The 25,195-nt window shown below is 67.1% G+C and overlaps 1 protein-coding gene across 3 annotated transcripts in view; it reads right to left on the reverse strand.

The window, feature by feature from the left end:
- SORCS2 (sortilin related VPS10 domain containing receptor 2) overlaps positions 1-25,195 on the reverse strand; it is a 218,855-nt gene that overhangs the window by 26,939 nt on the left and 166,721 nt on the right. For all 3 annotated transcript variants that reach the window (XM_070069545.2, XM_070069546.2, XM_089325237.1), the window contains exons 4-8: positions 9,888-10,052; positions 6,976-7,049; positions 2,732-2,796; positions 1,431-1,549; positions 673-762 (exon numbers count right to left, since the gene is read on the reverse strand). In XM_070069545.2, coding sequence (XP_069925646.2) covers positions 673-762; positions 1,431-1,549; positions 2,732-2,796; positions 6,976-7,049; positions 9,888-10,052 — 513 coding nt within the window. The remainder of the gene's footprint in view (positions 1-672; positions 763-1,430; positions 1,550-2,731; positions 2,797-6,975; positions 7,050-9,887; positions 10,053-25,195) is intronic.

Raw genomic sequence — 25,195 nt, forward strand, 5'->3', positions numbered from 1 at the left:
CCACGTGGGAGCCGGCCACACAGCAGGCGTGCGGGAGCCACGTGGGAGCTGGCCACAGAGCAGGTGTGCGGGAGCCACGTGGGAGCTGGCCACAGAGCAGGTGTGCGGGAGCCACGTGGGAGCTGGCCACAGAGCAGGAGCACGGGAGCCACGTGGGGGCCGGCCACAGAGCAGGTGTGCGGGAGCCACGTGGGAGCCGGCCACAGAGCAGGTGTGCGGGAGCCACGTGGGAGCCAGCCACAGAGCAGGTGTGCGGGAGCCACGTGGGAGCCGGCCACACAGCAGGCGTGCGGGAGCCACGTGGGAGCCGGCCACAGAGCAGGTGTGTGGGAGCCACGTGGGAGCTGGCCACAGAGCAGGTGTGCGGGAGCCACGTGGGAGCTGGCCACAGAGCAGGTGTGCGGGAGCCACGTGGGAGCCGGCCACAGAGCAGGTTGTGGGAGCCACGTGGGAGCCGGCCACAGAGCAGATGTGTGGGAGCCACGTGGGAGCTGGCCACAGAGCAGGTGTGCGGGAGCCACGTGGGAGCTGGCCACAGAGCAGGCGTGCGGGATCCACGTGGGAACTGGCCACAGAGCAGGTGTGCGGGAGCCACGTGGGAGCCGGCCACACAGCAGGCGTGCGGGAGCCACGTGGGAGCCGGCCACAGAGCAGGTGTGCGGGAGCTCTTACCTTGGGCAACGCGTACTTGGGCAGCTTCATCAGGACGAACTCGTTGCGCCGGTAGGAGACGTAGTATTTGGTTCGGTTCATGGCGGTCGCCTGGCAGGGGGAAGCACAGTTTTAAGGGGCTCGGTCCCTGCGCGCCAGGTGCTCGTGACTGAGACACACGCTGTGCGCAGCCGGGGACGCCGTCTCCTCCGTGGAGCCCTGCAGGGGGGCCTCCTGGTCACCACCCCTCCACGCCCGCCTGTCACTCAGCCGCACGTGCAGACCGGGACGGCACCGAGACCAGGCCACTTCACCCGGAGCTCTCCCGGCCCGAGCAGGCAGCTCTGCAATGCTGCCGGCCGGGGTCCTGGCGGGCCCTGGGGCCGGGGGAGGCAGGGCAGGCTTCCTGGAGGATGCGACACAGTCCAGACAGACAGGAGCAGGCCCGAGCAGCCTCCTTGCTCCTGTAGAAGTTTGCATTCCCTGGGGAGCCATGCGCGGACATGCCCGGGGCCCACTTCCGCCAGACGTGGTGGCAAGGACGCGCGCCCCACCCCCTCGCTGTGGCGTTCAGCAGAGAGGGACGGGGCCTCCGAGCTCTGCTGCCCTCCCGCCTCCAGGCTGCACGAGGGAGGGGCTTGGGAGTGCCAGCAGCCTCCCAAGCAAGCAGCACCCAGAGCCCAGGGGCCGCTCTCCCCCTCCCGAGCCTGCCCCGCCCCCACAGCCTCCCAGAACCACCGGGCTCCCGCAGCCGCCTCCACCGCATCTGCACCGCGCACCTTGAAGAAGATGTAATCATCCTGCACTGTCAGGGAGCCGGGGTCCACGGGGGCCGCGGATGGCGCCACCAGCGCCTGCTCCGAGCAGTTGTGGATGTGACAGGCGACGTACCGGGCACCTGCGGGAGACACCGGCCCGGCCCGCCCGGGCAGCATGAGACGCACAGGCTCAGCCCCCAGCGGCAGGGGCGGGGGCGGGCATCGTGACTGCTGAGCCCGGCGCCCCCAGGGTCCCCGGCCCGCCCACACGCTGTCCCTCCCTCCCTCCCTCAGGTGCAGGTGGGCTTGGGAAGCGGCCGGAGGGTGGGGGGAGAAGGGAGTGGCAGGGGGACCGAGTGCCACCCCTCACCCCCGCCGGAGTGTCTTCCATTGGGACTTCCAGGCTGGGGCTGGGGCAGAGGGTGGGTAGGGGGCAGGGCCATCCTGGGCTCATATCCTGGCCGCTGGCTGAGGTCCTCCCCCGGGGCTGGGTCAGCGAAATGCTGGGTGCACGCGGCCGCCCCTCGTCCTGGCCACGGCCTGAGCATCGTGGGTGACAGCAGCCCTGCTGGGTCCCAGCCCCACGCCCTCCGCGCAGTGGGGGACGGGTCTGGGTTTGGACGTGGACCTGGGCCTGGCTCTCATGGTCACCAAAGCAGCAACAGTGACTGCCCCTGCCCCAGGTCCAGGCGGGGTCAGGAGCGTGAGGTCTGAGCCGGCGGGGGGGGGGGCCCTTCCGCCAGGCAGCGGCACCCGCCCACCACTGCTCCTCCCATTTACAGGCTGGGAGACCGAGGTGCCTCGGCCGCAGTCACATGGGCTCCACCCTGCCAGGTGCTGGTCCAAGCGTGGCCTCTGCGGGAGTCCCAGCAGGGCAGGCACACGGGTCTGCAGGCACCTGGGGTCAGCGACTGCCAGGACCCCGTCCGCCCGCCAGGCCAGGTGCCGTGTGGTCACCTGTGTGTGCCCAGCACGGTCAGCACTGCCCTGGCCCAGCGAAAGTGTTTGCTGAGTGAAGGGACAATCTATGGGTCCTCCCAGCTCTGATGTTCTAGAACCTTCCATGGTTCAGCCAGTGCTTCCCCCCCCCCCCCCCGAGGAGCAGAGAGGGCCTTCCTCATGGCGTGCACACGGCAGGGTCCCTGGGCAGCGCTGGGGCAGCCGGGCGCCTGCCTGTCCCCAGGGCTGGGAGCACTCGGCACCCAGGGCCGGACACATGGCCCTGCTGATGGCCTTGTCCCCTGGAGCATGGCTCCTGCCCTCCACTCATCCCCAGATGGGAAACGGGAACCTTGGAGCGCAGGCCCCGCCTCCCCGCTTACCTCCGCTGAGGTCCCGGGCTTCCATGTGCACCAAGTCAGGGTCAGCATCCACCCCAGACACAGCCCTGGAGAGGAACAGGCCGAGATTGGCTCCAGGGATACAGCTCCCAGGCCACCTGCCCTGGGCTGGGGGTGGGGCCTTACCAGGGACCGCCCACTACATTTGCAAAGGGGGCTCAGAGGCGCCCAGCAACCTGCCCGCGCCTCCCAGCCGCGAGAACCTGACCGAGATTCGAGCCAGGCCCTGGGCTGAGCTGGGCGCCCTGGGGAAGACTCTCCGCCGGCCCCCGGCCCTGCCCCTGCCGGCGACCCCAGTCCTCCCGCGGGGCTGCGGGCTCTGGTGAGGGCTGCACGCCCCCCGCCCTGCACTGGGCAGTTTGCACCAGGCTCTCAGCCCGTGTGCCGGGCGGACGGCACGTGGCTGCCGGGGCCCCGCTTTGCTCTTCACGCCAGGGCAGACTCCCGGGACCTGACGACCAGGTGCCACCGGGGGTCCCAGGCTCCTGCACGGGTGCACCTGGCCCTGAGCCTTGAGTCCCACTGCTGCCCCGGTGACGGCCGGTCCTCCCAAGGCCGCTCCGAGGAAGGCCCTGCTTTCAAGGAGAGGTGGCCCCTGTGTTGGACAACAGGAGGGGAGGTGTGGTGGGGGCTGTGCCAGGCCCAGGGCCCCGAGGAGGCAGAGGCTTGGCCCCATCCCCTTGGCGACACCCCCCCCACTTCCGGCTGCCCTGCAGGTGGAGTCACCGCCTGACCTCCCAGGTAGCGTCGTGTTCATCAGAGGCCAGGGTCAGATCCCGAGCCTGCCATACACAGCGCGTCCCCTGCACCTGTCTCACAGGTGGGCTGGTGGCCAGACCACGAAGGGGCTGCTCGCTCCCACTCCCACCCGGCGCGTGGGGACCCGAGGCTCGGTGAGGTCAAGCACATGTCCAAGGTCACACGGCTAACGGGCCACAGGTCCACCACCCCTGTCGGCACACACCGCCTTGCTAGCCATGCATGGCTCTACCACAAAATGTCGCGGCAGCCATGGAGTGGCGGATGGGGGGCTGCGGCTCGGTGGCCCCACCCTCCTGTCCACGGTCTCAGCAGCCCCCACCCTAGACACCCCCTGAGCCCTCGCAGGCTGCCCCGCCCAGGCGGGGAGTGGCTGGACGGGGCCCGGCGTGTGAGCCCCGGCCACTCCCGGACCATGGGCAGCAGTTCTGCCGGGTTTAGGCGGCGCCCCTCCTGTGGCACCCAGGAGCCAGGGACAGGGCCCGGGCTGGCACTGCGCCGATGGCAGGGGCCCCACTCACTCCCGTGCTCAGGTCACACCCGTGCCCATCACCTGTGTCCTCACACAGACTCGGCACCCACACTATGGGCCGGGGACCAAGGACGCGGCATGGACAATACTCGGCCTCTCCCTCTAAGACAGCACAGACCGGGGGAGGCTCCGTCACCACCACCTGTCCATCTGTCTGTCCACCCGTCCATGCATCCACGTCTGCCCCATCCATCGACTCATCTGTCCATCTGTCTGTCCGTCATCCAATCACGTGGGCAGGCATCCGTCCTCCCATCCGCCTGTCCATCCGTCCATCCATCATCCAATCACGTGGGCAGGCATCCGTCCTCCCATCCGCCTGTCCATCTGTCTGTCCATCATCCAATCACGTGGGCAGGCATCCGTCCTCCCATCCGTGCGTCTGTTCCCCATGATCTGCTCGTCCATCTATGCATCTGTTCTTCTGTCCATTCGTCTACCCACCATCCGTCTACCCACCCATCCGTCTACCCACCCATCCGTCTACCCACCCATCCGTCTACCCACCATCCGTCTACCCACCATCCGTCTACCCACCATCAGCCTACCCACCATCCGTCTACCCACCATCCGTCTACCCACCATCAGCCTACCCACCATCCGTCTACCCACCCATCCGTCTACCCACCATCCGTCTACCCACCCATCCGTCTACCCACCATCCATCTACCCACCATCCGTCTACCCACCCATCAGTCTACCCACCCATCAGTCCATCCGTCCGTCCGTCCATCCATGGGCAGACATCCGTGAATTTACTGAGCTCCTATTCTGTGCCTGTCCTGGGCTGGGGCTGGACGTGGAGAGGGCACCGGGCGGTGGCCCCTGTCCTTAGGAGGTTCTCACTCTGGTCAGAGGTCAGAGGTCAGCCTCAGACACATGGACACGGACAGACCCCCCCCCACGGACATGGAAGGAACCACGCCCCAGAAACATGGACACGGACAGACCCCCCCGTACACACAGACCACTACCCTCAGACACAGGCACGGACAGACCCCCACCACATGGACAGATCTCCCCACTCCAGACCACCACCCTCTGACACACGGACAGACTCCCCCATGCACACACAACCACCACCCTCAGACACACACAGACACCCCCATATACACACATAGACCACCACCCTCAGACACACAGACACACACAGACTCCCCCATACACACACACAGACCACCACCCTCAGACACACAGACACACACAGAACCCCCATGCACACACAACCACCACCCTCAGACACACAGACATGGACAGACCCCGCCCTCCATCTCTGGCCGTGTGGGCTCGCTCATTCCACACGTGGCTCCTTGGCCTGGCCTGGGACCCACACAGCCCTGGACCGAGCAACGCCCTCGCCGCCTGCTCCCCTCCCCCACCCTCCCCCCGCTGCCTGCCCCGCTGTGAGCCCGGGGGCCCTGGCATCCCCTGGCCCAGCAGCTGGGGGCCCAGCAGGGGACTTCGGCGACCCCACCAGGAAGGACCCTACTTTCCCTCGGCAGTGACCACTTCTCCTCCAGGCAAAGGGCACGGACACCAGGGGCTGGGGAGCCGGGCAGCCGGGCAAGGACAGGAGAGCCGGGGAGCCGGGGAGCCAGACCCCGCCGGTGCCGGCAGGAAGCTACCAACAACCGCGGAGCGGGAGGGGAGGAGCGATTTCGTCAGCGTCTCCAGTGCAGGCGGGGCTGTGGCCTGGTGGGCAGGCCTGGGCACCCGTGAGAACGTGAATGAGAGACGGCACAAGTGTGCACACGCGTGTGCCTGTGCATGCATGTCTGTGCAAATCTGCTACGTGCACTATTTGCATAGGTTGCACAGGTGCACACACGCATGAACATAGGTGCACATGCACACGCGTGCACTATTCGTGGGTGCATACGTGTGCATGTCTGTGTGCACCGAGAAAGGGGTTTTACCAGAACTGGTAGGGCCACAGCTGGGGGAGGCACCTGTGGGCTCCTGGACTTTGTCTACTGTCCAGTGGCCGGGCACCTTGGCCGAGGGCTCACCCCTCACGCCCGCACCCGACACACACGTCTCACGCATCGGAGTTCCTTTGTTGGTGTGCCGAGGCCAGCGCTCTGCCCCGGTCGGGGTCCACGGCACCACGCGCACTCTGCCCAGGAGCTGCCCCGCCCTGCTTGGCTCCTCTGCGGTCCGGGGTTGAGGGCGCGTCTGGGACAGGTCCCTGCCGCCCACGGCACACAGCAGCGGCAGAGCAGGGTGACGCGCCGGCCCCGGCGGGGAGCCCAGGCCCCGGTGGGGCAGCAGGGCCCAGGGACTAGAGGCCACGCTAGTGAGGCGGGCAGGGGCTGGGAGGAGGGAGGCCAGCAGCAGCCCACTATGCGCCGGGCCCTGAGCTGGCCCCATGCAGCCCACTATGCGCCGGGCCCTGAGCCGGCCCCGTGCAGCCCACTATGCGCCGGGCCCTGAGCCGGCCCCGTGCAGCCCACTACGCGCCAGGCTCTGTGAAGGCCCCGTGCAGCCCACTATGCACCGGGCTCTGTGCAGGCCCCGTGCAGCCCACTACGCACCGGGCTCTGTGCAGGCCCCATGCAGCCCACTACGCGCCGGGCCCTGAGCTGGCCCTGTGCAGCCCACTACGCACCGGGCTCTGTGCAGGCCCCGTGCAGCCCACTATGCGCCGGGCCCTGAGCCGGCCCCGTGCAGCCCACTATGCGCCGGGCTCTGTGCAGGCCCACTATGTGCCGGGCCCTGAGCCGGCCTCGGCTTGGCCTGGGCTGGGGAGGGAACGGGGGCTCAGGGCGGCCCCTGCTGCGTGTCGGGCCACACTCCTGGTTCACGGTGCAAACCTGGGTCTGAGCCCCCGGCCTCCACCATTCCAGACGCCACCCCCCCCCCGGACGAGGAGGGCACAGGGCTGGGGGCCGAGGCAGGGAGGGGCCTCCCGCTGCCCGGCGGACGGGGCTCTCACCAGAACACGTGGTCCTTGGCCACTCGCTCCCGCAGAAGCGTCCACTTCTTCCCCAGGTCGGACGACACGAGCAGCTTCGGGAGGAGAAGAGAGCTGGGTCACGCGGTCAGGAACAGGTGCACGGAGGCGGCGGCGGCCACCGCAGGGGCTCCCGGGGGTGGGGAGGGCAGCCTGGCCGCGCAGACGCCACACGAGGCCCTGCACCGACCCCGGGAGGCTGACGGCTGGCGGGGGAGAGGGCGCCACCAAGAGCCAGACCCACCCACAGGGCAGCTGTGGGAGCCAGGGGATGAGGGTGAAATCCAGGGAGACCTCCCAGGGGAGGTGTGCTGAGTTAGGCGAGCAGCAGGAATTCTGTAACCCCTGTGAGGGGCAGGGGCCAGGAGGGGGTGGGGTCCACCACAGGGGCCTGGCTCAGGTTTCAGGGCGCATGCTCTGTGGCCAAGCACTGGAGCTTCTAAATATAATTTTGTCTTTTTGAAAATGATTGATTGATCGATTTGACAGAGAACAGGGTGTCTTCCCTCCACTGGTCCACTCCCCACAGGCTGCATCGGCCGGGCTGGGCCAGGCTGAAGCCAGGAGCCCCGTCGGTGTCTCCCACGCGGGTGCCGGGGCTCACGCTGCTGCCTTCCCGGGCCATAGCAGGGAGCTGGATCGGGAGTGGAGCAGCCGGGACTCGAACCAGCACTCACACAGGATGCCGGCGGTGCGGAGGGTGGCCCTGCCACTTCCCTGCCTCAGTTTCCCCTCTGTAACATGAGCCGCCAGCCGTGATGGCTCAGGGCGGGTCTCAGGACACCGGCAGGCTGGCTCCTGGCGGGCTCCACCACGCACAGCCCTGTGGCCCCGTTCCCAAGCCGCTCTGAGCCGGTTTCCCTGGGCATCTGGGCCTCACGAGGGCAAGGAGCCCAGGTGCCCTGTGAGGCCGGCGGCATGGGGCCAGGCACGGAGCAGAGCCCGGCAAACACCCGTGGGCAGAGCCACGGTGCCGCTTCACACTGCCTCCCAGGGACACACTGGGGGGGGGGGGGCTGGGGGGCGTCGGGGGGCCAGGTGTGGCCCGGGCCCTCTGGGGCACTTCTGCCAGCAGCAAGGCCCCGGCCCAGCTGAGCCCCGCCCCCTGTGTCCAACCGTGGCTCTGTGGGAGCTGCCACAGCGCTGCCTCCAGCACGTGGCCGTGGCCCCAGTGGCGGCGGGACCCCAGCCCCTGAAGGGCACGTGCGGAAGCGCCTGAAGCCCCTCCCCCAGCCCTCCCAACACCTCGGGAGGCTCCGCCACCCCTGCACCCCCTTCCTGCTCACTCGCCCGGCCCGACCGATCGTTCCTGCCGCGGCTCCCGGGGCTCCCACAGAAGCTCAGGGTCTGAGGACTGGGGAGCCCTGAGGGGGGTGCTGAGGCTCGGAGGGCGGCTGGGCACCAGCACGGGGCCACTGAGCCCGTGGCTCCGCCCACCCCATCGCGGGGGCTCCTCCCCTTCCTGCCTGTCACGGGGCCCGCTTACTGAGGGCTGGAGGGCCCTGGAGGGGTGGGGGCTCCCTGCGTCGCTTTCTCGTGTGGTCCTCCTATGGCTCTGAAGTTATATTAAAACACTAACACCCACCCACCCCGGTCTGAGCCAGTCTGTCCGTGGTCAAACCTCCTCCTCCAGGCAGTCCTCCCAGCTTGCCCACCCAGACGAGTCCTCCCTCCCTTACTGGTAGCTCTGAGCTCTGGTCGGTTTCTCCCAGTGCTGGGAGCGGGAGAGGCTCTCGGCGGGGAGTGAGGTGACTCCTACGGTGAGTCAGCCACGCTCTAAGAGCAGGCGCCCGCGACCCTGCCAGCAAGCGGATCTGAGCAGAGAACCCGGGCTGCTCGGACCCGCACCAGCAGAGGGGCTGCCAGGCCAGCTGCAAGGCACACCTGGGCACAGAGGGCTGGCGGGAGCCAGGCTCCGTCCAAGCAGGAGTCTCACCTTGGAGGGGCTCGGCGGGTGCCCGCTGGGTAGAAGTCGCTCACCCACCCATCTAGGCAGCCATCAGCCCCCACCATCCACCCACCTGCCACTCACGTGTGTCCCCATGCATCTGCCCGCTCCCATCCACAAACCACGCCCACCCACCAATCGTCCCATCCGCCACGCCAACCGCCCATCCACCCACCCCCGTGCACCCGGTCAGCCAGCAGCCCACCCCCTGCTCATGGCGCTTCCCCTCGTCTGTCAGCCCGTGTCCCCACCAGACCCTCCGTCCACCCCGTCCACACAGCCCACCCACTCAGTGTCAGCCTGCTGCTTCAGAACGCCGTGGTGGAGACGACGTGCGGTGCCTGCCGGAGCGGGAGTCAGCCCGGGCAGACACCCCACAGCAGCGCTGACACTGCGCACTGCACCGCGGGCCACGGCCGCCACGCACGGCCGCCACACGCTGCCAGCTCATCACGGCCACCCACACGTCAGGCTACCCACTGCCACCTCCTCCCTGCCACCGACCCCTCCCTGCCACCATCTGCTCACTGTCACCTCCTCCCTGCCACCGTCCCCTCCCTGCCACCGTCCCCTCCCTGCCACGCTCCCCTCCCTGTCACCGTCCCCTCCCTGCCACCGACCCCTCCCTGCCACCCTCCCCTCCCTGTCACCCTCCCCTCCCTGCCACCGTCCCCTCCCTGCCACCCTCCCCTCCCTCCACCGTCCCCTCCCTGTCACCCTCCCCTCCCTCCACCGACCCCTCCCTGCCACCGACCCCTCCCGGAGTAGATGAGACCCTCCGTCACCTCTGCCCCCGCACCTGCCTCCCCCCTCGCTCACTCCCCCGACGCGGACGGCACCGAGGACCAGGACTCGTGTGCGCGCGTGGCGGCCGTGGGCCAGGCCCTCCCGCCGGGCGGGGCACTCTCCCGGTGCCGTGAGGCCCGCGGCCCCGAGCTGCACCTACCTTGCTCTCCCGGGTGTAGGCCAGCACCTTGTCCTCGTCCCTGGGGTGGAAGATGAGCGTCTCCACGGAGAAGGGCACCTGCTGCCTCTGGAAGCTGGCGCCCTCGTCCGTGCTCACGAACAGGCTCTGCTCCCGGTCGCTGAGCGAGGAGCTCACCAGGACGATCTGGGGGGAAGGGCAGCGTCACCACAGTGCCCGGGAAGGCCCCGGGCCTGGGCGCCACGTCGGCGGGGAGAGACCAGCAAGACCGGGACGGAGGCACAGGACGGCTCTGCCCGGGCAGCCGCCTCCTCCAGGCCGCCCGCCCGGGACGGCCACAGGACTCTGCAGAGCCAGCACTGTGCCCGCCTCACAGCTCCCTGTTGGCTGAGCGGGGCCCACCAGGCAGTGTGCAGTGTCCCCTGTCCCTGGCCTGGCCCCACTGTCCATGCTGCAGGCCACAGGAAGGCTTTGCAGGTGAGGAGAAAGGTGGGGCCAGCGAGCCCAGGGCCACCCGTACCGAGAATGACCCACACCCAGGGCCACCCATACAGAGAATGACTCACGCCCAGGGCCACCCATACAGAGAATGACTCACGCCCAGGGCCACCCATACAGAGAATGACCCACGCCCAGGGCCACCCATACTGAGAATGACCAGTGCCCAGGGCCACCCAGAGAGAATGACCAGCGCCCAGGGCCACCCAGAGAGAATGACCAGCACCCAGGGCCACCTGGTCCCTCACCCCCTGGAGCACGGTGGGGAAGGCTGGCCCCTCCAACCGCACCCCGTGGGTCTAGCCCCCACCTGCCGAGACTCCCCTTGGCTCCTCCCACACCATGCAGACGCGATCCCCCAGGGGCCCCCCTAGGCCCTGGCAGGCCCGGCCTCCCTCTGGCCTGCTGGCCTCCTGTGTGCCCTGTGGGCTCCGGCTGGCCACTCCCCAGGCCCCACTCAGCCGGAGATCCTCAGTGGGCCCTCCTGCCCCGGGCTGGGGTGAGCACCCAGCCCCAAGGCCACCTGCCTTCCTTGGGACTGTCACCCTGGGGGACAGAGGCCCTGTCTGTGGTCACAGCGACCCTCCCTCCTCACCCCCTCCCTGCAGGGCTGGGGCTGCACCGTTTGCTGAGCGAATGCATGAGTCGTCCCTGGGGAGGACGGGCGAGGGGCACTGTCTCCCGGGAACCTGGTTCCAGTCCAGGCCGGTGCAGCCCCAGGCGAGTCCACCTCCCATCCCGTGCCTCAGTTTCCCTGTTGGTGAAATGGGGAGAATGACAGCAGCGCCTTCTGCGGGTCCCTGGCCTGGAGCGAGCGCAGGGACAGCTGGGGGCCCTCGGCACAGAATGCGGGGCGGGGGGGGGGGACTCTCCCTGTGCCATCGCCACCTCTGTGGCTCCAGGAGATGCAGGCACAGGAGGGCAGAGCGGTGCTGTCACACAGGGCCCAGGAGGCGGCGGCGAGCAGCACGGGCGAGCAGGGGGCGGGCGCCCCTCGGCCTCAGCCTCACCGAAGCCTGAGCTGTCTCTGGAGGTCAGTTTAGCACCCGGAGCGTGAATCAGGGTCGCACACGGCACCCGCCTCCCGGGAACAGCGATCGGGGGATCGGCTTTTTCTTTCCGGGCGGTCGTCGTGGGCTGCCCAGGAACGTGAGCTGGCCCCGGCAGCACAGAGCCCTCCCCTCCCCCGCAGCGGGCAGAGGCGCGTTCCAGGAGAGGGGTCGCGGGGCCCGGGGCGGGGCCCATGGGCGGGGCCAGGGACTGCTGCCCGCCTGCCTGGGGAGACGTGACGCGCTCAGGGAAGCAGCAGGGCGGGGGACACCGGGAGGCCCAGCCACGGGGCCGTGGTCACGCAAGAAGGGGATATGGCTCCCGGGCTGGCGCCTCCAAGCCACAGGGACAAACAGGAGGGCGGCTTGCGGGCCAGGCGGGAGGTGCTTAGGCCGTGGGCGGTCCCCAGGTGGGGGTGGGATTTCCTGTGCGATGGTCCCTTCTAGCAGCCTGGGCTGGGCTTCCTGGCTCTCCCAGCGGGCCCTGTCTCCCCACAGCCTCTGCCGCTGCAGGAGGTGGGACCCCAGGCCCCGCCCACCTTGGACCCTGAGCCTCCTCTGGGATTTGGCCATGTCCTGGAAGGTGGAGCCCCAGGAGGACACGAGGGCCCCGAGTGTGGCTCATGTGGGCAAGACCCCAAACCCCCTGTGCCTGTCCACGTAGCTCAGATGGTCCCTTCTTTTTAACATTATTCAAAAGGCAGAGTGGCAGAGAGAGGGAGAGAAGGGGGTGGGGGTGGGGGAGGCCTTCCATTTGCTGGTTCACTCCCTGAATGCCCACAACGGCCAGGGCAGGGCCAGGCGCTTCTTCCGGGTCTCCTACACGGGTGCAGGGGCCCAAGGACTTGGGCCATCCTCCACTGCTTTCCCAGGCCACAGCAGGGAGCTGGATCGGAAGTGGAGCAGCCGGGACTCGAACCAGCGCACATGTGAGATGCCGGCTCCCAGTGTCAGCCCCCGCCCCTGCCCCATTTGCAGAACAGTGAGACCAAGGCCTGCCTGGGCAATTCAGACTCAAATTCAAATTTTCCCAAACAACAAAAAGACCGCGTGTGAGGAAATGAAATTGTTCCCTCCCAGTCTCCTGGGGACCGCCCCAGCGCCGCCGGCCTCTCATTCACTTCTGGTATCTGCTCGGCAGGTGCGCCTCGCATGAGCCGAGTCTGTATACACCGAAGGTCCTTCCCCTTGGAAGGAAACCTGTCCACCCAGGCTCGTCCCAAAGGCCCCCTCCTCCAGGAAGCCTTCTGGGATGTGGCGTCTACCCCACTCCTTCCCCTGCCGCCAACCCAGTGCCCTATGCATCCACGTGGTGGCCTTTGTCTGGGTCGCTGGGCAGAGCCCGCGCCTTCCCTGTGGTCAGATCCGGCCCAGGACGCAGGCCCTGTCCAGACGTAGGTGCCGCAGGGCCCGGGCACAAGGGCGGCGTGCCCACCACATCGGGCTCGGGTTTTCCCTGCCAGGCGGCGCCAGGAAGCCCGAGTTCTGGCCGGGGGCCGGGCAGCTGCCTCAGCCGCAGTGTTTGGCCTCCGAGCCGGGTGAAGCCGCGGGCGGGGACGGCGGGCGACAAGTGCTGACAAGGGGAGAGGGGCCGGTGCGGAGAGAACAAGTCAATTAGCGCGGAGGCTCGGGCTGCCCGCCCAGGCTGGGAGCCAGCTCTATTTTGAGCGGTGTATTTTTACCGCTTCCCATTCCGGGGAAACACGTGGCACCGGCGTGAGGCTCTGGGGCACGGGAGGCTGTGGCGTTCGGAGAGCGGGGGTGGCGGATGTGCTTCCTGGGAATCTCAGAAATGGCTCGCTGACTGCAGGGCCCGGCTTGGCCAGAGGCAGGTGCCGGCCCGCTCGGCCAGCCTCTTCCTTCACAGCTCACCTGCCAGGCAGGCGCAGCACCCCCAGGGCGAGGCGTCCCCGCACTGCCAGCCAGGCAGCTGACAGACACGCAGCCCGAGGCAACAGACTCGGAAGAGTCCAGAAAGAGCCCCCCAATCTCAAAGACTGCAGAAGCCGGCAGGACCGTCCCGAGCCTTGGGCACGGGTTTCTGACCAGAAGGGGGAAGGCCAGGCTGTGGGGCCCCTTCTTCGAGATCACAGAGGGCTCTGACACACAGGTCCCCGTCCCCAGGGCTCTCGGTGGGAGCTGGTGTGGGAGGGGGCTGGGCAGGTGGGGCTGGGCAGGTGGGGGTGGGCAGGTGGGGGTGGGCAGGTGGGGGTGAGCAGGTGGGGGTAGACAGGTAGAGGGTGGGCAGGTGGGGCTGGGCAGGTGGGCTGGGCAGGTGGGGCTGGGCAGGTGGGGGTGGGCAGGTGGGGCTGGGCAGGTGGGGGTGGGCAGGTGGGGGTGGGCAGGTGGGGGTGAGCAGGTAGAGGGTGGGCAGGTAGAGGGTGGGCAGGTGGGGGTGGGCAGGTAGAGGGTGGGCAGGTGGGGCTGGGCAGGTGGAGGGTGAGCAGGTGGAGGGTGGACAGGTGAGGGTGGACAGGTGGGGGTGGGCAGGTGGGGGTGGGCAGGTGGGGTGGGCAGGATAGGCCTGAGCTGGCACTCAGTCCCTGCCTCTCCTGGAGCCCTGGACACCCTGCTCGGGCTCCCCAGGAGGAGCGGACAGCACCCCTGCCTACCAGGGCAGCTGCGCCCATGTGGGTCCCTGTGCCCGCCGGACATCCGCCTCCTCCGGCCACACTGCCTCTCCGCACGCGGCTCCCCCCCCCCCCGCTCCTCCGAGGGTGGGGCCCGCGCCCCAGTCTGCTGCAGCGAGGCCCGCACGCCGCGGCTCTGCCTCCCCCGGGAGAAGATACAGGGAGCGAAGCCTGGGCTGGGGCTCGGGGCCGGCACCGACCCTGCACCGGCGTGGGGGGGGGGCGTTCTCAGTCTCCCCTCTGCCCAGGGCAGCCCCCGCGGTCCCCACTCCTGGCCCCAGGACCAGGGTCGTCATCCTCACATTTCTGTCTCAGACTCTCGGAAGCTCGGCCCGAGGGCAGGAGAGGCGGCGGGGAAGCAAACGCAGGCCCCGGTCCCAGATTAGAATCCGCCTGGAGCCACCATTGCCGCCGGCACCAACGCCAGGTGGCAGAGCGGAGTGCGGGGCGCTACCAGGGCCGGGTGGGGGAGCTGGGGCGTGGCCTTGAGCAGCCACTGCCGCTGTCCTCGGCTTCCCACTGGAGACCACGCCCCCTCCTGCCCTGAGGGTCCCAGTCACCCACCGGGATCTGTCACAGACACTCGAGGGCCGGCCGTCCTCGCCTGTTCTCTCTTCAGGCGGCAAGAGCTGTTCTGGGGGCGGCATGGGCACCTGGATTTCTGCCCGCAAAGACCAGCCTGGCAGAGCCCTCCAGGCCCGTGGCTCTCCCACGACCAAACTGCTCACGTGGCCACCACGTGGCCTGCCTGCCAGCAAGGCCAGGGCTGCTGCCACCCTCCACGCCCTGCGGCACCTGCACGTCCTGCCTGGGAGTGGGGTCGCTGTGCCTGGGATGCCCGTGGCAGACGCAAGAGGCTGGGCAGATTAGGAGGCTGTGGGGTGGCCAGGGGAGGTGGCCCCCAGGGGAGGTGGCCCCCAGGTGGGGTGGCCGGATGAGGGAACCAGAGACCTGCCTTAGGGCAGACCACGCAGCTGTCTCAGGTCCACGTTCAGGTTCGGTGAGGAGAAAAGAAGATGGGGCCACGGCCACGCTCCAAGCTCCTGGCTGTGCAGGGGTGGACGGCAGGGCCGCTCCCAGGGGCGGGTCAGTGTGGGAGTGACCAGGGTGGTGCGAGCCCCCTGTCGAGGTGGGGGCGCGGGGCTGGGGTCGGCCCGTGGGGCGGGGCCGGCTAAGAGCACTCTGCAGGGGCCACCTGGGGTGCACCCACACACGTGAGCCCTGGGGTCCTGGGATGGATCAACCCACGAGGGGAGGGGCCAACTGGAGGGGAAAAGCGGGAGGGCAGGGGTACAGTGGGTGACCTCGGCCGGCGAGGCCTGCGTGGACAGAGCGGAGTCAGGTCACCGCAGCACAGCGCGACACACGCCATCTTTCCACAAACCTCCTCCAGCCCTCGTGTGCACACAGAAACACACGCGTGTGCCGCCAGAAAACGCAAAGACCCTTGTGTGTGTGAAACACAGGAGACGTAACGGCCGGCAGAGGCCGGGAGCCCGACAGCGCCGCCCACGCCAGGGGACAGGGCCGTGTTGCAGCACTGCCGGCGGAGGCACAGGGCGGGCCCCCGGGGTCATCCCACACCACCCAGCCCTACACCCGGCCTCCGTGCACAGGCACCAGGGGCTCGCCCCCACCCTCGACTCCTTGGGGTGGAGGGCGCTGGTGGGTGGCGGCGATGGGGGCAGGCGTGGGTGGGCTCCTGTCACTCCTGCAGAGGAAGAAGCCACAGCCCGGAGGCCAGAGACACAGCCCGAGAGCCACGGCCCCCGCGCAGGCTGTGGCTCGGCCTGGGGTGCAGCCCCGCGGTGCCTCGGCGCCCGGCACACACGGTCATGGCACTGACTGTTGGCAGGGGACTGCTTGCCCTGTAATCACGGCAGATCGCCACAGCGCCCGGGAACCTTCGTACGTTCAACCACAAGGCAAACAGTCCCCGCTCGGTCTCGGGCAACCCAGGGCCTGGGCGGCAGTGACTAAAGACGGCAAACCTTGGTCCCGGCACTGATGCCTACAGGCTCGCCGGATAACCCCGCCGCATTCCTGCCACGGGAGTCCCGCCACGCCCGCCCCCGGTAACTGCTGGGATCTCCGCTGTCCCGGGGGGTCTGCCAGGGCCTTCACCGCATTTTGTTGGCTGCTGGGGACGTTTTTCAGTGGGGGCAGGGTGGCCGGCCGAGGGTCCCTGGAGAGACCGCGTTTGGGTACATCGTCTGTTATCAGGACAGCTGCATTAACCACGTGCGATTAGATCAGCGAACAATTTGCTCCATTATCTGCCCCTGCCGGAGCACCGGATGGGGAGGGACCGTCTCGCTGCCTCCGGCTGTCTCGCCCACGGCAGCTCCGGCAGCCTCCTGGGGACAGATGACAGCTTTGGAAATGACGTGCCGTCCCCCGAGACTCAGGGCCAACATTCGTGATGGGAGACCAGGAGGTGACCACTGCTGCCGGGCCAGTGGGCTCAGTGCTCTCTGGGAGGAGCGGTCCCTGTCGCTCAGCCCCCCCCCCCGACCGTCACTGTCCCTACAGAAAGGTCAAGGCCACGGACATCCGCTCAGGGCCAGTGACATTCAGCAGCCGTGGACTCCAATGAGGACAAAGCTGGAACCCAGCTCATTGCAAGCTGCAACGACCAGTCCTCGGCTGAAGAAGTCACTCCGACTGTCCCTGCGTGGTGGCGGGTGGACGGAGCCCAGTGGGTGGCGGGCGCATGGCCAGCTCCTCCCCCAGGAGATGGGAGAGGGAGGCTCACAGCTCCTCCCATGGCCGACCTCAGCACAGGTGCCTGGAGAAGTGGTCCTCGTCTACATGGGACACAGTCCAGCACCAGGACAGGTGACGGCCAGAGACGCCCGAAGGTGGGCAGTCTGGACTGAGTGGAGGGCCCGGCCACGTGGCAGTGCGGGCACAAGGCGGACGGAGACCACACGGGCCAGGTGTCAGGTCCAGCAGGAGCGGGAGAGGGGGCTGGGGCGGGGGAGCTGGGGGCCCACAGGAGAGGCAGGGTCCCCATGGGTGGCGCAGGGAGAGGGAAGCCCCCAGGGGAGAGCTGTGAACCTCCCGCCCCAGCCCGAGCCTGCTGCAGGGCTCATGGGTCTCGGGCTGAGGAGGGGCGGGCAGAGGGACCTGATGAGGACCAGAGAGGACAGCGCCTGGGACCACGGGCTAGAGGGGCAGGGGCGGGGGGTGGCAGGCATCTCCCCCTGGGGCCAGGCCCTGACAGTGCTGGCCGATGACCTGCAGAGCGGCTGTGATGAGCAGACGTGGCCGTGGGGGGGGGCTTGAGCCAGGCGGCAGCCACAGAAAAGCAATGACAGCAGCAGGGCCGGCAGACGCGGCCTTGACCGACAGCGGCTCCTGTTACGGCAACGGCACCACCGGCGCTGCTCACTCAGTGCCTCCCTGTGCTTGGCCAGAGGCCGCCCAGCTCCCGAGCAGCTGAGCCGGGGACAGGGCAGCCTGGTGGGGAGCGCCCCAGCCCCCAGGCCTGGCTCAGCCTGGCTGGCTGTCCCGGATCCGGCTGACTGACCAGGCTCCTGTGCCAGACTCTTTTACCCCCTTCCACTGCACCTGGTCCCCAGCACCCGGCTGGCCCACGGGAGCCTCCACCACTCCTCCCTGAGCTGCCTGCACCCCCGCTGGCCTGGACACACTGCCAGGATCTGGGGGTCCCTGCTCCCTGTCCCAGAGCCAGACAAGACCCAGAACTGTGCACCTGTCTTACCCACAGCCCAAGGCCTCCTGTGCGTGTGTGACAGCCCCAGAGTCTCTCGGGGCGGACACACCACAGCGGGGGGCTGGCAGGAGAGGGTGGGTCACAGGTCCTCAGGGGCAACCTTGGGGTCCAGGAGGCCGAGCCACCTGGCCACCCAGGTTGGGCACAGTGAGTCCCCTGGCTCAACCCCGCCTCCTGAGCCACCCAAGAGGACAGCAGGATGCACGTAGGGCCAAGGCAAGGGCAACACACATGTATAGTCACATGTATAGCTGAGATGACAGCAAACGCGTGTATGGCCACATGTGTGGCCAAGGTGATGGCAACATGTGTGTATGGCCACATATAATGGCCACACATGTGGCCAAGGCGATGGCAACACACATGTAGGCCACATGTATGGCCAAGATGACAGGGACACGCATGTACGTCCAGTACCCTCCAGCCTTGAGGACGCACGCTTCGTGCTGACACTGTGACCCCTCCCCACCCCCCTCAGCGGCCTGGGCCACCACAGCAGTCCTCTTCCTAGAGCACCGCCCTTGGCTGATGGAGTGGCTGGCCGGGGACCCAGGCCCCAGGGTCAGGCACACAGCAGAAATGGACACCACAGGAGGACTGAGGCCCCCAAGGGGAGGCGGGTCCACAGCAGGCTGGGAGCCGTGGTCCAGCCCCACAGCAGAGCCCAGGACAAACGAGAGGCAATGCCGAGGCCAGGCCGGCGGTGAGGACATCGGGGAAAACAGGTGACCCAGAGGTGCTGGGATGGAGAGAAAGGGCCGGGGGCTTCCAGACCCGGAGAGGACCGAGCAGCAGAGGCGGGGGCACGGCTGGGGGCCAACCAAGTCCGTGCCAAGACCTTGCAGTCTCCAGATGGTGCCCAGCGCTCACCATAGCATGAGTGTGGCCGTGTGGACGGGTGAGGGTGGGCGTGGGTGGTGTGGACGGGTGAGGGTGGGCGTGGTGGCTGTGTGGACAGGTGAGGGTGGGCGTGGGTGGTGGCTGTGTGGACAGGTGAGGGTAGGGCGTGGGTGGTGGCTGTGTGGACAGGGTGGGTGTGAGTGATGGCTGTGTGGACAGGTGAGGCTGAGGGCATGGATGGTGGCTGTGTGGACAGGTAAGGGTGTGGGTGTGAGTGATGGCTGTGTGGACAGGTGAGGGTGTGGGTGTGAGTGATGGCTGTGTGGACAGGTAAGAGTGTGGGTGTGACAACTGTGTGGACAGGTGAGGGTGTGGGTGTGAGTGATGGCTGTGTGGACAGGTAAGAGTGTGGGTGTGACAACTGTGTGGACAGGTGAGGGTGTGGGTGTGACTGATGGCTGTGTGGACAGGTGAGGAAGAGGGTATGGATGATGGCTGTGTGGACAGGTGAGGGTGTGGATGGCGGCTGTGTGGACAGGTGTGGGTGTGGATGGTGGCTGTGTGGACGGGTGAGGGTGTGGTGGTATGTGGGACAGCTGTGTGGACAGGTGAGGGTGTGGGTGGTAGCTGTGTGGACGGGTGGGGGTGTGAGTGTGGGTGACAGCTGTGTGGACAGGTGAGGGTGTGGATGATGGCTGTGTGGACAGGTAAGGGTGTGGGTGTGGATGATGGCTGTGTGGACAGGTGAGGGTGTGGATGATGGCTGTGTGGACAGGTAAGAGTGTGGGTGTGACAACTGTGTGGACAGGTGAGGGTGTGGATGGTGGCTGTGTGGACAAGTGAGGCTGTGGGTGGTGGCTGTGTGGATGGGTGGGGGTGTAAGTGTGGGTGACAGCTGTGTGGACAGGTGAGGGTGTGGGTGGTGGCTGTGTGGACAGGTGAGGGTGTGGATGGTGGCTGTGTGGACAGGTGAGAGTGTGGGTGTGACAACTGTGTAGACAGGTGAGGGTATGGATGGTGGCTGTGTGGACAGGTGAGGGTGTGGGTGCGGATGGTGGCTGTGTGGACAGGTGAGGCTGTGGGTGGAGGCTGTGTGGATGGGTGGGGGCGTGAGTGTGGGTGACAGCTGTGTGGACAGGTGAGGGTGTGGGTGGTGGCTGTGTGGACAGGTGAGGGTGTGGATGGTGGCTGTGTGGACAGGTGAGAGTGTGGGTGTGACAACTGTGTAGACAGGTGAGGGTATGGATGGTGGCTGTGTGGACAGGTGAGGGTGTGGGTGCGGATGGTGGCTGTGTGGACAGGTGAGGCTGTGGGTGGAGGCTGTGTGGATGGGTGGGGGCGTGAGTGTGGGTGACAGCTGTGTGGACAGGTGAGGGTGTGGGTGGTGGCTGTGTGGACAGGTGAGGGTGTGGGTGGTGGCTGTGTGGACGGGTGAGGGTGTGGGTATGGATGATGGCTGTGTGGACAGGTGAGGCTGTGGGTGGTGGCTGTGTGGATGGGTGGGGGTGTGGGTGGTAGCTGTGTGGACAGGTGAGATTGTGGGTGGTGGCTGTGTGGACAGGTGAGGGTGAGGGTGTGGGTGGTGGCTGTGTGGACAGGTGAGATTGTGGGTGGTGGCTGTGTGGACAGGTGAGGGTGTGGGTGACAGCTGTGTGGACAGGTGAGAGTGTGGGTGTGGATGGTGGCTGTGTGGACGGGTGGGGGTGTAAGTGTGGGTGGTGGCTGTGTGGACAGGTGAGAGTGTGGGTGGTGGCTGTGTGGACAGGTGAGGGTGTGGGTGACAGCTGTGTGGACAGGTGAGAGTGTGGGTGTGGATGGTGGCTGTGTGGACGGGTGGGGGTGTAAGTGTGGGTGGTGGCTGTGTGGACAGGTGAGAGTGTGGGTGGTGGCTGTGTGGACAGGTGAGGGTGTGGGTGGTGGCTGTGTGGACAGGTGAGGGTGTGGGTGGTGGCTGTGTGGACAGGTGTGGGTGTGGGTGACAGCTGTGTGGACAGGTGAGGGTGTGGGTGGTGACTGTGTGGACAGGTGAGGGTGTGGGTGTGACAGCTGTGTGGACAGGTGAGGGTGTGGGTGACAGCTGTGTGGATGGGTGGGGGTGGGGGTGTGGGTGACAGCTGTGTGGACAGGTGAGAGTGTGGGTGTGGATGGTGGCTGTGTGGACAGGTGAGAGTGTGGGTGGTGGCTGTGTGGATGGGTGGGGGTGGGGGTGTGGGTGACAGCTGTGTGGACAGGTGGGGGTGGCTGTGTTGGATGGACGCACAGCTGTACAGACAGGTGAGGAACGTGTAGGGTTAGGTGAGGCCGTGTGTAGAGGAATCTGTGAGTGTATTTCAAAATGTTTGTGGAAAAGGAAAAGTTCACTTTAAAAAATAAAAATAAATTTAAAACCATGTGTGCTTTCCAGCATGTGCGTTTTCCGTGAACTTTTAAGACACTTGCACACGTGGATTTCAAAATTATTTGTCCCCAAATAAATTTATATTTTCACTTTCCACAAACGTTTTAAAGTACCCTCACGTGGCTCAGTAGCACGTGGATGGGTGGTAGGTGACTGGGTGAGTGGAAGGATGGGTGGGCGGATGGATGGACAGGTGGATGGACAGGTGGATGGATGGGTGGATGGGTAGATGGGTAGGTGGATGGATGGATAGACCGGGTGGGTGGACAGATGGACGGACAGGTGGATGGACAGACAGGTGGACGGACAGCCAGGTGGATGGACGGGAGCTGGGCATGCAGGCTGGCTACGAGATTTGTAGTCAAGATAAGGCAGCTTCTGTGCCGGCCACTGAACCAAGCACGAGGCTGTCCCTGCTGCTGCCTCCTGGAGCCTCCTCTGTAATGCAGATGGGGCGCTGACCACTGCTCCACCTGCTGGGGCTCCGCAGCTCTCCGAGTGGCCCCGAAAGAGGCTCGGGGGCGGCGGGGGCGGTGCTGGCACACGGCAGCCCCAGGGAGCCTGAAGCCACGTGCACCGTCACCGAGTTCCCTGCGCCAGAAATCAGTTCCGCGATGTCCACGGAGGGAACAGAATTTCCGCACGGCTGGCTTGGAAATCGAGTAATTAGACGGTTTTACGGCCGGCTTTTAAAGCAAGCTCTTTAGGCTGTGGCGTAAAGCATTCTTGGTAATAGCCAGGTCATTCGGTTCTGATTTCCGTTGCAATGGATTTTATAATTAGGCAGCAAAAACACCGATCCCGGGCTCAGGCCACTTCGTTGGCCCCACTCTTTGCCCAGTGAGAGCCACGTGACCCCAGGGATTGGGGTGCCGGCTGCCCTGGCCTGCGTGTGTTCCCGGGGGAGGGGCTACAGCAGAGCAGGTGAGTGACAAGGACACAGGAGAGCCTGCCGGGATGGAGGGGAGCCAGGCTGAGGGCTGTGCGTGTGCACGGGGGTGCTCACCTGGAGGGGCCGGCCGAGGGGCCCCAGGTGCTGCGATTCCTCGGCTGCATGTGGAAACGTGCAGCCACGGGACGCGACCTCGGCTGGGCGGGGTGGGGCCGACCTGGGACCCTGCAGCCAGGCTGCAGCAAGGTCTGCCGGTGCCGGGCTTGAGGGGGACATCCAGCACGTGCCACCTGAGGGGGCGGGGCCAGGCACCGCACTTCCTCCCTCTTCGATTCAGTGCTGCCTACCGGATCCACAAGCTGACCCAATTGATAACCTGATGCACTTTGCAAAGATGCCCCACCCAGGGCAGGAGCCCCTCCGGGCGGGCTGGCCCCTTTGTGCTGGGAGAAGCGCTCCCCTCCCCCGGGGCACACAGCCTGGCCAGCGGGCCTGGGCCCCCTTGGCCCTGTGCAGTGCATGGCCGCCCTGGCCTTGCGCTCCAGCCCAGATGGGTGCCTGTCTCTCTTGCTGCTCTGCGTCCTCGGAGCTGCAGCAGTGTCAGGAGCATCTGCTCCATGCCAGCCAGGCCGGGGGTGGGGAGGGATGGACGGATGGACGGATGGACGGACAAAAGGACGGGTTAGCCGATGGACGGGCAGACGGATGGCTGGATGGATGGACAGATGGACGTATGCATGGACGGACGGATGGATAGGTGGATGGGCGGATGGATAGATGCATGGACAGATGGGCAGATGGATGGACAGATGCTGGGTGGGCCTTGGTGATGAGTGGGTGAATCTGTGAGTGGATGAGTAGGTGGATGGGCGGATGGATGTGAAGGGTTAATGGATAAATGAGCAGATGAACGGATACAGATGGGTGGTAGACGGAGGAGACGGACAGACGCGCACGTGAACAGGTGACAGACAGGCGAGTGCTGGGCAGATGGGGGAGGACGGGGATGGACGGGCAAGTGCAGGGTGGGTGGGAGGACGGGGATGGAGGGTGCAGGGCGGGTGGGAGGGGGAGGGAGGGTGCAGGGGGGTGCAGGGGGGGTGGGAGGACGGGGAGGGAGGGTGCAGGGGGTGGGAGGACGGGGAGGGAGGGTGCAGGGTGGGTGCGAGGACGGGGAGGGAGGGTGCAGGGGGTGGGAGGATGGGGAGGGAGGGTGCAGGGGGGTGGGAGGACGGGGAGGGAGGGTGCAGGGGGTGGGAGGACGGTGAGGGAGGGCGCAGGGGGGTGGGAGGACGGGGAGGGAGGGCGCAGGGGGTGGGAGGACAGGGAGGGAGGGCGCAGGGGGGTGGGAGGACGGGGAGGGAGGGTGCAGGGGGTGGGAGGACGGGGAGGGAGGGCGCAGGGCGGTGGGAGGATGGGGAGGGAGGGCGCAGGGCGGGTGGGAGGGGGGGATAGAGGGTGCAGGGATGATGGGGAGGATGGGGAGGGAGGGCAAGGCGGGTGGGAGGATGAGCTGCCAGGGTCAGGACGGGAGTCCTGAGCAGCCCCTTGGGCCCTGCCTGACGCCGAGCTGCAGCTCCCACCAGAGACCGGGAAAGGGGTCGCTGAGGGCTCAGGTTCCCCCGCTGGCGACACGGCCACGGCGGGCGGGTCACGCATCACGCCACGCTCCCGGGATGCCTGCGTCTGTAAAGGGGCCGTCTCTGAGCTGCCTGGACCTCCCGCATCCTGTGCTGCTGGACACGGCTCCCAGCCCCGGGGCGTGGGGACTTCCGGCCTCGTGGTGAGGGGCCGGCTCCCTGCTGCACCCGGTGCTCCCTCTGTCTCCCCCCAGCACAGCACGGGCCGCCTCCCGGGAGCGAGGGCCGCCAGGGGCTCCGGGGAGGGCACCCCTCCTTCCACTTCCCATCCAGCTCGTTAGCTTGGGCGCCCTACAGCATCCCGTGTGTGGGCAGGTGTGTATATATGTGCACACACATGCATGTTTCTATATGTATGTGTATACATGTGCACACGTGTGCACGTATACATGTGTGTACTTGTGCCTGTACGTGTGCTTACGTGTGTGTACATCTACATGTGTATGAATATGTGTGCGTATGTGTGTACACATATGTGCATACGTGTGTCTATGTGTGTGTGCATTTGTGTCTCTGTGTGCTAATTCTCAATGGGGAAGCAGGTGCCCCTCTGGACGGCCGTGGACCCGGCCCGGTGCCCTGCTGCCTGCTCCCTCCTGCCACCAAGGCCGCCGCTCCGAGCCCCCGTGCCCCCAGCCACACGGGTCTCAACGGCCCCACCCCCGGCCCCACCCCCGGCCTGGCTCTGCTCTGTCAGGCGTCCTTTGGGGCACCTTTGGTCCAGGTGTTGACCTGTGCCGTCTCGCAGGTCCCAGGAGCCCCGGCAGGTGGGGTTCCAGGCAGGCTGGGCTCTCACAGAGAGGAGGCAGGCCCTGTGGGGGGCTCCATGGGGACGGGGAGGAGCTGAGTGGGAGCTGGCCACGCCCCGTGACACCCGGGGGGGCGGTGACTGTGGCAGAGGCGGGTCCTTGTCCAGTGGAGGTAAACCAGCCCCCAGCAGCAGGGGCGGAGGCACCAGGCACCAGGGGGTGTGGGGGAGGCGCCTGCGCCCTCCCGGGGGGGGCTGACCCCCGCTCTCCGCCCCCTTTCACCCTGCAGCCTCTGATGGCCATTCTGGATTCCTGCTGCATGCCGTCTGGGTGAGCTCACGGTTGACAGAAACCTCAACATCCGGCCACTGCCGCTCAGCCTGACCCGGGCCAGCTGCCTCCCGGGAGTTGTCCAAAGCAACCTCCGCCCAAGAGACCCCACCCCCTACCCCGCCAGCCCCTGCGGGTGACATCACGAACCGGAGGACGGTGACGGCTGTGCCCGGGACCCCTGCTGAGAAAGAGCCGAGTCTGACTTCATGCACTGTCAGATACAGAGCTGCGCCCCCCACACCCGTTTATTCAGCAGCTCCGGGACCCCGGGACCCCGGCCGGGAGGGGAGTGGCAGGTGCATCAGCCCAAACGCCGCCCGGGCTCTCAGCCACAGCCTGCCCTCCCTCACCCGGCGCCACATGAGCTGCACCCACTCCGCAGACCCGAATGGGGAGCGCACGTCCCCGTGCTGGGTCAGACACGCGAGCCACAGACCCTCAGAAGCCCCCTGCCAGAAAGAGGGGCTCTAGAAACTTCTGAAGGGAACACGTGAGCGTTTCGGGCCCAGGGCGTGACCGTTCCCCCAGAACGCCGCGTGCGGGGAGCAGGGTGGAGAACCT

Source organism: Oryctolagus cuniculus, chromosome 2 (assembly GCF_051225735.1).
Source record: "Oryctolagus cuniculus isolate XC-2025 breed Fujian yellow rabbit chromosome 2, ASM5122573v1, whole genome shotgun sequence".
Lineage (NCBI taxonomy): Eukaryota > Metazoa > Chordata > Mammalia > Lagomorpha > Leporidae > Oryctolagus > Oryctolagus cuniculus.